General features: G+C 43.8%; 1 protein-coding gene across 1 annotated transcript in view; it reads right to left on the minus strand.

Moving 5' to 3' along the window:
- Window positions 1-12,418, minus strand: part of BAIAP3 (BAI1 associated protein 3) — a 1,057,809-nt gene that overhangs the window by 196,645 nt on the left and 848,746 nt on the right. The window contains exons 13-14 of the mRNA XM_078664937.1: window positions 10,091-10,183; window positions 7,792-7,895 (exon numbers count right to left, since the gene is read on the minus strand). Coding sequence (XP_078521063.1) covers window positions 7,792-7,895; window positions 10,091-10,183 — 197 coding nt within the window. The remainder of the gene's footprint in view (window positions 1-7,791; window positions 7,896-10,090; window positions 10,184-12,418) is intronic.

The following is a 12,418-nucleotide window of genomic DNA, read 5'->3' on the forward strand; positions in this document are numbered from 1 at the left end:
TATTGCCCATGACTACCTGAACCAGGGTGCTTTGCGAGAGACCCACCAATTAGGGCGGGACCTGAACTCACTATTTCACCTGAGAGGAACATTGTGCACGCTGCTATTTTCCCCACTAACGCCATGCCATGAAGAAGGGAGTTGTTCTCGAAACGCGTAGGCAAATGGTGTCATACTACGCTGTGGTTTCCTTCCTGAATCTGCGGCGGCTCTGGGAATAAAGAAGGTTCAAGTGAAAGTTGTGTGGGTGTTCTCAATTGCGGAGCAGTTATTTTTGAATATATATATATATATATATATATATATATATATATATCCAAACAACTTCTCCTCCGTTCAGAGTAGCGAACACAGGACACAGCGGGGCTTCATTAGTTGTTTTAATGAGAAATGAGCATGACCGGTTTCGGCGGAATGCCTTTTTCAAATGTCAAAATCCCAGCAGCGTTAAAACTCACTTGCAGTTCTTTTAAGTAGGCTCCTCCTTCCCCAGTGGTGGTGGGCTCACCTGCACTTGATTACCCTTGCATGCGTAAATTAAAAGGAGTACCAGCCCCAAAATGCAACACGCTGGTATTTCAGTGCAGTGGGGAAACACGCCAAAATTCAAAAGTTCGCAACTTAATGTCCCCTACTTTCAGCCACCAACCTCCGCAGGTTACTAGTTAGGAGGCGCAGGTACAGTACGGGCGTTTCTCCGCACAATATAGGCCCGCTGTAATCAGCCAATTCATGGCACCTCGGAAGCTGCGGTGGCGGGTCACAGAATATTCCGATACCTCGGCAAAGATAAAAAGGTTTCTCATGTGTCCGTGACCACAGATTGAAAGGGTCCTCTGTGCACGCCATAGGTAACGTGCTAAAATCCAAACAACTTCTCCTCCGTTCAGAGTAGAGAACACAGGACACAGCGGGGCTTCATTCGTTGTTTTAATGGGAAATGAGCAGGACCGGTTTTGGCAGAATGCCTTTTTCAAATGTCAAAATCCCAGCAGCGTGAAAACTCACTATCAGTTCTTTTAAGTAGGCTCCTCCTTCCCCAGTGGTGGTGGGCTCACCTGCACTTGATTACCCTTGCATGCGTAAATGAAAAGGACTACCAGCCCCAAAATGCAACACGCTGGTATTTCAATGCAGTGCAGTGGGGAAACACGCCAAAATTCAAATGTCCGGAACTTAATGGCCCCTACTTTCAGCCACCAACCTCCGTAGGTTACTAGTTAGGAGGCGCAGGTACATATATATATATATCCAAAGTAAAAAATGCTAGATTCAAAGAAGGTGGCGCGCTAACTGGCGGAGCATGCCGGTGATTCAATACCATACACACAGTCCTCCAGCACATTCTCAGGCAGTAAACAATACAGAGGTGGAAGGGCGAAGGGGGATTTATTCCATCATAAACCCTGCCTGACACCTTTTGAGAGACTAGTGGTCTTGTTCACACACAGAGGTGTAGTGAAGAGTGGCATTTCAAGAATGCATTACAACATAAAAGAATCACTCTGCACATTACAAGTGGTCTGATGATATTGGTCTGATGATAGTCACGGGTTACCTACCCTTTTCTTCAGGAACATCCATCCTATGTTCTGCACTTACCAGACAAGGAACTTCATTTATATCTAAATTATTTTGTATTTTTTGTATTTTGTATCTTGCATTAGTATGTTTCTTTTGGATTTGTGTTCTATGTGCACTGGTTTATTGGAGTGTCATTTCATACACTTAATTGTCTCTGATTGACCGACCTGTATTCCCTGCCTACATCCTACCTTGCCCTCATCCTCTGCCCCCTCCCTGCCCTCATATCCAGGGGCCATCATGATTTTTACCCCCTTACCGGATGGCAGCCTTTTTGTGACCCAGGGAGCATTTAAGACACTAAGGGGTCTATTATGAAGTCGGGCGGATCGCCAACGCCTGAATGGCGGTGGCGATCCGCCCGACATCATCCCCACCCGCCTCCCATTTCCCCCGCCATATTATGATGGCAGGGGGTACCGCAGTGGACGGGAAGACCGTCCGCTGCTTTTCCGCCCGGTCGGCAAGTCGACTGGGCATAAAAGGGTTGAATATGGCCACCGCCATCCATATTACAATGTGAGCGGGAAGCAGCCTTTCCATGGCAGCATTGCTGCCACGGAAAGGAATGCAGATTCCTCAGTTGGGGGCCCGCTGCGGGCCCCAGGATGTTGGAGCGGTGGGAGGGCACATGGGGGGTACCTATGGTACCCCCTTGTATTTACATGGACGACGTGGCAGGCACCGTGCGGTGCCTGCCACGTAGTGCATGCAAATGCACACATGCCTTTTTTGCATTGCGGCGGGTGCTGCTGACAGCACCACCCGCCGCAATGCAAAAAATGTGGACTGTGCCTGCCAGTGTGGTGGGCGCATCCTAATTGCACATGCGGGACTGACCCACACATAGCTGGCGGTCCCATTTCCTGTGGCGATGGCGGGCAGACAAAGTCCGTCCGCCATCGTAATAGATCCCCAGGTGTTTACCTGATATTCTGTCCCCGAGTCTTCCATGGTATTTACCATAGATTGGCCTATCATATTTCATCGGAATATTGTCATTGACTCTGGATAGCATCTTGACACTCGGTCACTACTTTTGAACCCTTATCCGTGCTGGACTTTTTTCACAGATGGGCTAATACTGCGACTGGAAGTTCACTATGACCTGTGTATGGAACCAGTATATGTTCTTCATGGGGCATGAACATTTTGTTGCAGTTAATAGGCATATATCACTCAGGGGGTATAGTATTATTACAGGAAGTTCACTGTGACTTTAACAACAGAACATATGTTTTCCATAGAGCATGTAACCTTGTGTTATCCAACATATGGGGTTTTTACTGTCTATTGGTATAATCACGAACACACTTCAATATGGCCACCGTTTTCATGTTGTTTGCATACCCATTGTAATGTTCTTCTTTTATGTTGTAATGCATTCTTGAAATGCCGCTCTTCACTACACCTCTGTCTGTGAACAAGACCACAAGCCGGTCGAAATGCGTCATGCAAGGTTATTGACGGAATAAATCCCCTTTTGCCCTTTCACTACTGTGTTTAGCGATCTGAGCCTTGTTTATCCTGATATTTCATGAAGACCCTTTGTTAGTTCTCCATATAAATTTGGTCTGCCTTACTGTTTCATTAAACCAGTTCTTGGAACTAGAAGAAATTTGGGGGCCGATTTGGATGGCGGACGGACTTTGCCTGTCTGCCATCCCTGTGGAAAACGGGACAGTCCGCCACGTGGGCGGCGGTCCCGCCATGCCAATTATGATGCGCCCGCCACACTGGCGGGCGCATCATGCATTTTTAACATTGCGGCAGACACTGCTGAAAGCACCGCCCGCCGCAATGTAAAAAATGCAGGCATGCATTTGCATACACAAAGCAGCAGGCACCGCGCGGTGCCTGCCGCTTTGTGTATGCAAATGCAGGGGGGTACCACAGGTACCCCCCATGTCCAGCCCCCCTCTCGCCTTCACCATGGGGGCCCGCAGGGGGCCCCCATGTAAAGACCTGCATGGAGGTGGCGATCCGTCCGCCATCCTAATCGGCCCCTACGTTTTTAAAATGTAGATTAGTCTTTTGGATAAATAGACTAATACTCAAAACGGTAACAATATTTTCCAATACATTTCTAGCAAGATCCTAGAGGCTGATTCAATGAAAGATTAATTTCCTCAGAAGTAAAATCATCTTTCCTCGCTACAGTCCTGTCATATACCTAATTTCTAAACCTGGCTCTAGTTTTTTTCCTATGGTTAGTCATGATCCAGAAAGCTTTTGTTGAAAACAAATTACGAATGTAGTATAGCTTCAGGACCAAACTGGGGAACCCAAAGTAGCCCGATAAAAATTACCCAAACCATCCCTGCTCCCTTTGAGTCCTTGTGCAATCTCTCTTTTCATCCATCCATTCTCTCTCTTTTCTCTCTTCTCTTCTCACTGTCTGATCACTTTCTCTCTACCTTGCGCCGCCCTCATTTTCTCTATGTTCAAGCCTCACCTGCCTGCCACAATTACCCTTGGAGCTGGAGAAGATAAATGAGGAGCCTGGAGTGGCCCTCGGCTTTCAGACTGGGTCTCCATGGGCTGCAGCCTAACTGGGAAATGTCGGTTAGAATAAAATATAATAATCAGAAAGAGAGAGAAAGGGTATTTAGAATGTGTGCAGGGAGGAAACTCCTGGTCCCCTTAATCAATACTAAACAACAAATGGAGGAGTACCCCCTAGAGACTATCACTGCACATATAAAACAAAAACTAAAACCCGCTCCACTGTAGTCAGGTGTCGAAGCACACCCGGATGGCACTCGGCTGTCCGGGTGGGACCCCGATGATGAAGCATGTCACCAACTAGGTTGGTGAGGGAGGGGTCTTCTTAAAGGGCAATCACTGTCCTAGGTTCGATTGCACCACGTGCACCTCAATATCTTTGTAATTAGAGGCATTTGATAGTCTCTAGGGGGTACTCCTCCATTTGTTGTTTAAGGTTAGAATAAAATGCCTGTTGGCCATGAATAGCTTTAACATGGAGTACTACCGTTCTTTATTTCTGAGCAATACTGTCTGGAGCTCATGCACTATCTCGCAAGTTACTGAGTGAGGGCCTTATTACCATGTGTCCGTTACTTGGCCAAGGGATAGCAGGTGGCGGGGGGGGGGGGCTAAATATCCAATTCTGGAGAGTGTGGCTAGTATCCCTGCGCCTTATAATGGGCATTACAAGTAGTCCACCCAGAATGAGGAATAACACGCAGACCTTTGAATGTTGTTGTTTTTTTCATGTCAATCCTCCTTCCTGGATGGAATCCAGGTGTTTTTTTCAACTGACATTTACCATCTGCAAAGGGTGCTTGGGAGTGCTACAGGTCAGAGAGTGGGCGGTAGGAGTTGAGGAAAGCAGGAAGTGAAAACTAGTGCAAAGTGGCAGGGGGGAGAGTGTGATATGCTCTCTATGGGGTGCAACATACATCAGGCAAGCTTTGCAGTGATTGAATATTTACTCAATGAGAAAATTAAGTTGCACACCTGCCAACTCACACGGTGTCACAGTGTGTCACACAATTCTGACTCCCTTCATACGGTCACACAGTGAGGAGTCGAAATCACACAGTGGCAGGGAAAACAAGCTGAAAACCACTGTAAGCAGTGAATTTGCAGCTCACTTTCAGAGGCTGTGAGCAGCCGACGTCCATAAAAGTTGTGAAAACACCCCAAGACATCAGCAAAAGCTTCGATGACCCTTTGTTTGTTTTTTTGGAGGGGGTTGGGGGCTTGGTGAGGGACAGGGTGCCTCTTAGTCAGCTCTTTGCACCAGGATCCGCCCCTCCTCATATGGTGAAAATAATGGCAGGCATGCAATTGAATGGTGAATGTCTGTGTTATGGAAGAATTTACAACAAAAAACCAACTTTTGTAGAGCCTTCAACCCTTCATGCCTAACATGTCCATAAAAGCATGGAGTACAAAGTCATTATGGTACACAAAAGATATGGCAGAAATGTGAGTGAACAAATTGTACAGATACAAAGAGCACCAGGAGTAGAAAGACAAAAGAGTACATTCGCATATGAGAGAGAGCAACCGTAAAAGCGGTCAGGAGAGCGAAGGCACAACTAAATATGAAGAAGGCGAACCCTGGTTGCTTCTGACATATAAAACAATTCGGACTGGTTGACATAGTAAGGCAGCTTGCAGCCATTGCAGTGTCGCAGAAAAATAAACCTGCAAGCTAATAGGGGAAGAAAAGGTGTGGAGGGAGGGTGGTGTTACTCTAGGCTGGCGTATCAGGGGTATCCCCCCTTTCTTGTGAGTTTATGGTACACCGATAATGCTTTAAATGAGACCCTACATATCTTCATCAATGCAATGTCATTTAATTTTCTCTGAAGGCAAAGTCAACTGCGGAGTGTCTCTGGTGTCACCACTGTCGCCTATACTATTCAATACTTTTAAGAAAGCACTCATAGTCCTAGACAATGGGATTTGAATTTCCATTCATATACAATTGACATACAGATTTATCTGCATCTCAATGGTCCTCAGGAAAACATTTCCCCTTTTGGAGAAGGATTGAGCCAGGTGGTCTCCTGGAGGATCCTTAGCTCTCTTAAGTATAAGGGAGCCAAGACAGAGGTCCTGCTGCTGGAATGTTATCTTTTGATACCATCACTTGGCCTTCACTTCTGTTTATTGGCAACAGTGCACTTGCCAGCAAAACTACAAATCGGGGAGAAACTGTGGACAACGAACAGATGGCATATTTCGCCAAAAATGCTTGAGTGTTGTGCTACACCAAATTTGTCAACGCTACCCTCTGACATTTTTTAACCCGTTCGATGCTGATGACGGAACCGCTCCGCCATCAGCTGCGGTTGCGCTGTGCTGATGACGGAGCGGTTCCGTCATGGCCCGGCCGCCACGCCTGCGCGGCGCTGATTTCGCGCCTGTGCGGCGCGGTCTATTGAGCGGGCGGGCCATGACGGAACCGCTCCGTCATGAGCACAGCTCAACCGCGGCTGATGACGGAGCGGTTCCGTCACCAGCATGCGGCCGCCCCGCCCCCTTAGCGCTGCAGCGGAATAGCCGCCGCAGCGATGCGGTTAAAAGCTGGGATGCACCAAATTCACAAGAATAGGGGGACCCCTGTGTTTCCCCTAGCGTTGGTGCAAAAAAAAGCTGCCTAGTGCAAGAGCAGACACCCTGCCACCACGTTTAGAAGGGTCCCTTTGCTGCAGGGTCGATTGTTTATGTGCAGGAAGGACTACCTTCCTGCGTTTATGTGCAGGAAGGACTACCTTCCTGCCCATAAACAATCAATAATGGCAATTTGATCTTTCTATGTGTGCTGCAAAATGCAACAAACATAGAAAGAGCAAAAAACGAGTAGAAATTGATAATTGTTCCATTTATTGCCATTCTTAGACTAGGTGTTAGTTTTCGGCGCTGCCTCAGCCTTTTAAATCTGGGCAGCATCAAAAAGCAATGGGTCTTGCGGTGTAACAGAGGGAGGGGCAGACAGCTAAACAAGAAAAGAAGCCTTCTTGCCTAACTTGCTGAAACAATCTAATTTTTCTCAATTGATTAATCTGCAAACGAAGCTTTGTGACAATAAAGGTCTATTAGTTTTGAGAGGAACTGTAATGGGGACAGATGGGCCTAAAATAATGACTTGAACATTCATAGTGCTTTCTCTCACGGACTGGGAACTCAGTCATTACCCCCACCAGAATTCAATTCTATGGGTCTACGGCTGTCACACACAGATGTGCAGTGCAGATGGGCAGTTAACACATAAATCAATAGAGCCTTTATAGAGGCGCATCTCTTGATGATTAGTTTAACTTGCATTTATTTTTCTTTCCGGGTATGCATTATTTTATGGGCAAATACCTGAAAGTGAAAGACCACCAAAATAGTTGCAGAATATTTTGTTCTTTTTAGCCGCGCCTTTGATCCTGCCCCCACGCTTACTGACCCCGCCCTCACTGCACTCAGGATCACAGTTCCCATACTTTTTTAACATACTTCGACCGCTGCTTCAAATCCATTTTTTTAAAATATGTAATTTAATTTTCCTAAATATGACATTAAAAATATCACCAAAAGCTAATTTTTAACATTTGCAAATCAAGTATTTGTGTCTGTTCACATTTATAGTGTTGAATTCAGAAAGTCAGAAAATCGTGGCACAGGTTTACCTCTGAATGTTTGAAAAAAATATTTACATCAATAAAGCAGTTACAAAATACTCACACAACTGCCAGCTGTAGAGATGAAAGGTCATTCTGCATTCCATGGTGAGAAAGAATAGTCAATGCCAGTTTACTTAGATCTCCATTCCAGCTGTAGGGGTCGCCCTGCAAAGGATACATTTGCAAGTCAGTGCTCTCACATTAATTTGCAAACTGAAGCACAAGACATATCCAAGACGACTCTAATAAGCCTTTAAATTGGGTAATATAGCATACTTTAACACCACCGCATAAAACAGAAGACACAAGACGTATCCAAGACGACTCTAATAAGCCTTTAAATTGCGTAATATAGCATACTATAACACTACCGCATAAAATAGAAGATAGTATAAGAATGTGTAAAATAGCATAGGAAATAGATACAATATCATAGGATAGGGAAAGATAGCATAACATAAAAAATACCATACAAACTAGCATACAAAATAGATACAATGGTATAGGATAGGGTAAGATAGCGTAACATAACCTAATAGCATACATAATTGCATGCAAAATAGATACAATAGCATCAGAGGGGTAAGATAGCGTAGCATAACGTAATAAAGTGTAACATAAACAAAAGCCTACACAATAGATACAATGGCATAGGAGGGGGTAAAATAGTGTAACATAAACTAATAGGATACACAATAGATACAATAGCAGAGGATAGGGAAAGATAGTGCAACATAACATAATAGCATAGAAAACATTAAACACAATAGATACAATGGCTTAGATAGGCTAAGATAGCATGCCATAACACAATAGTGTAAAGAATAGCATACACAATAGATACAATAGCATAGGAGGGGGTAAGATAGTGTGACAGAAACTATTAGCATACACAATAGATACAATAGCATAGATAGGCTAAGATAGAGTAACATAACTTAATAGCATACATATTTGCATGCAAAATAGATATAATAGCGTAGGAGGGGGTAAGATAGTGTAGCATTACATAATAGCGTGCAAAATAGCATTCACAATAGCTACAATAGCAGAGGAGGGGCAAGATAGCATAACATAACATAAGACGGCGGTCCCACATATCAAATACAATGCGGCTGCCAACACGGCGGCCGCAAAAGCCATTTTTCCCTTGCAGCAGGTGCTGCTGGCTGCAGCACCGGCCTCAATTGAAAAAATGCAGGTTTTGCCTTTTTCATGCACTACGTGGCAGGCAACATGGGGCAGGGAAATGTAGGGGGGCACCCAAGTGCACAAACCAACTGCCCCTGCACAAGGGGGGCCCCACAACGGGCCCCCAAATGCCATCCCTGCCAGCCTTTCTATGGCGGGTCCAACGCTATGGAATAGCTGGTGGGGATCCAGCATCCAAATCTGGCAGGTGATGCCTGCTAGGCACCGCCACAATTCTAGGGATGTGGGCAGTCCGACAGGCAATTGGAACGATTGCCACTGTCGGACCCGTGGCGGTCGGGCTTTCCACCCGCCAGCACATCGCCCGCCATCACAATCTGGCAGGTGGAAAATGGCCACAAGTTCGTGGTGAACCTACCACCAGCAGCCTGCCGGTGGCGGATTCACCACGATCGTAATCAGCCCCTAATTTCACAAAAAAGTTTGGATACATTTTATAGCAAATCACAAAAATCACGCTTTATGAGTGCAGAGAAACCTTTTTGCCAAATTTGGTGTCATATTATTTGTCTGTTTTTTTCTGTATCGGAGAGCAAAGTTTCTTATGGGGATTATAATGAAAAGCCACACTTTTTGTACCCTCCCCTTTCTTTGCCCCGTGGTAACAGATATGTGCAAATCTTTAAATAAAGGAGCCAAAGAGAATACACTTTTTTAACGAAAGTTTTGTACAGATTCGAAATGGCACCAAAGTTATTAAAGAAACAAACAATGGAAATGCTGACATAACTTTAAAAGATTAGATTGAATTTTATTCCGACTTGTAATCTCTGGTAAATACCACCAACAAACACCATACAAATGCATCACAATAAAACTAAACACATTTTAGAAACTGCATTGAACCTTTTGACAGCATTATTAACACAGTAGGAAAAAAGTATCAATAAAAAGTATTGATCAAGAAAAAAAATTAGATTTTCAAGTTTGTGCTCGGGTTTCCTAAATGAATACAAGTGTGTTGCAGTTCAACTAATGTGAATCATAAATATACATAACATTGTTTCATAGCACATTGTATGCTGCATTTACTTTATTGCTTTTTATCGCAGTTAAATATAAGCTATATTAAAGTATTGTTAGAGCCACAAATGAATTTGTATTCAGAAAACCGTACAATGGAGAGTAAAATAAATATTTTAAGTTACCTCTGTTTGACTGTGTTCATACAGCAAGAACTGGCTTAGGAGCATTTCATGAATTGCTAAACCCGATTCCTTTTTGCTTAATGCTGTATCCCTCTGTGAAATAATGCATACTTTATTATTAAATGCTGGCAAGTTACCAGAAACTTTCAGTAATTACAGACACAATAATTCTGGCACTAAATTGGAAAAACTTATGAAAAAAACCTATTAATTCCCAGTGTTGTAGGGAGACCTTTAGCCGCCTGTAGCGGTCCCTGCGTGGCCGCCCGTAGCGGTCCCTGCGTGGCCACCCGTAGCGGTCCCTGCGTTTGCTGCCCGTGGCGGCTGCTTGTAAGTGCAAGAGGGTGGGGTGCTGGCGATTCCTGCCTCTGTCGCCCAGGGCAGCCTGTCCCCCACCTGCTATACCACTGTTAATTCCGATAGTTAACAGGCCAAATCTTATCATTTACATTAGTGCCGGACAATTTTACATTGGTACTGGATAATATTACACTGGTGTCAAGCTATGTTTTTTCGCCAATCTTAAAATAACCTTTTCCATGCGCCGTCCGACGTCACGGTGGGCATGTGCGTCGGACGGTCGGGGGCCGTCCGAACTGCGCATGCGTCATTTTTTTCCGCACCGCGGCAGAATGTCCGCTGCAGCAAAGCGGATATATAACTGACTGCTAAATATATTTTGTTGTGCTAATCAGTCAGTGCAAATGTTACTTTGCACTGATCATAGATTAGAATGTCTCTGTAAAATTGAGAAGCACCCAGCCAAAACTGCAGGGAAACAGAGCAAATGTGCCTGTCACCAGTACAATTTACATGACAGGACCCAACAAATGTAACAGTACCCAGCAATGAAAAAGATTGCACTGCTGAATATCGACGTGTAGAATACTGTGGCATATCACGTCTGACCAATAATGCTTAATAATAGAAAGTACAACAACAAAAAATCCATGAAACTTAAATTGTTTATCATTTGTGGCATTGTGGAAAATATGAAAAACATATATTATGCTGTGTAAGGGCAAAGCAAACGATATGTGGCATAATCATTGAAATATTGCTCAAACATGATCACCAAATATCCCAGTTATAAACCCCTGAATCCAACAGTAAAGCCCTAACATTGGCTAGAAAGAAAAAGAAGGGAGGCTTCTATTGTCTTTCATTTGGACAGTCAGATAATTTGGAAATTAAGAATATCCTTTGCTTATCATAAAAGTATTCATTAGGAAAAGTGTTCAAATAAACTCAAGACAGTCCTCAATGCATTTATATGACTCTACAAATAGATGTACGATAACAAAGGCAACTACAAAGAAAAGATTACACAGTTATGATTGGAGTACAATCCTATTACTACACAACCAATCTGGACAAATCCAGTTAACGAACAGGTGAAGGATCAAAACAGGAATTAAAGCCTTTCAAATGCATCACTCTGATTTCTTATGATCCATCAATAATCTTTATGATCACATGGAATTTCCACATGCCATCTCGAGAATCACTCTAAAGCTGCTGTTGGTGCATTCTGAAAGACAGAAATGCAGTTTATAAACTAAGACTAGACGTCTGGATCTATTGTGCGGTAGCAAACATAGCAATTTGCAAAACCATAGACTTTGTAACTGCAAAATTATTTTTTACAATGTACTAAATGCCTTTTGCTATTTGGAAGTGAACTAATTCTCTTTTGCAATTTGAAGAATACTATCTGATTAACTAAAGGAGTTTTGAGACTCATTCCGGATTGTAATTCAGATGGGTTGTGAAAGAGGCCTCCTCTCTTAGTGGCAATCTACATTGAGATTTTCCAATGGTTTGTGACCACAATTGCATTCACAAAGCAGAGGAATGTTATTACCTCAAGGAAGGTGGTAACTTATTCACAAAGTAGAAACTGTCCCCATTGGACAGCCTTCCTTTTGGGAACTGTGTCAGGGAGCATCAGGGGGAGCAGGCAATTGTCTAAGGAACCACTGCCTGCTCTCCTAGCTGTCTTCCCAAACAAGAAGTATTCTTTTTTTTTTTAAAAAATCACTTGTTCCTCTAAGTAACTGGAATGTAATGCTTTAAAAAATATTCTCATTGCAAAATGTGAAATCAGAATCAGCAATGGTGACCTGCTATTTTTGCAGATCACCGCCACTATGTAATAGCTGTTAGACCTGGCATCCTTGACTTGGTATTTCCCCCAACTTTTTGCCTTCACTCCCTTACTTTGCTGAACTCTTTTTGTTGGCATTAGGACTCTTTGAACTCTAGCCCTGATAACAAATGCCAATATGCGTGTGCTCTCTCTTAAAAATATGGTAACATTGGCCTGCA

This window comes from Lissotriton helveticus, chromosome 10 (genome assembly GCF_964261635.1).
Source record: "Lissotriton helveticus chromosome 10, aLisHel1.1, whole genome shotgun sequence".
NCBI lineage: Eukaryota > Metazoa > Chordata > Amphibia > Caudata > Salamandridae > Lissotriton > Lissotriton helveticus.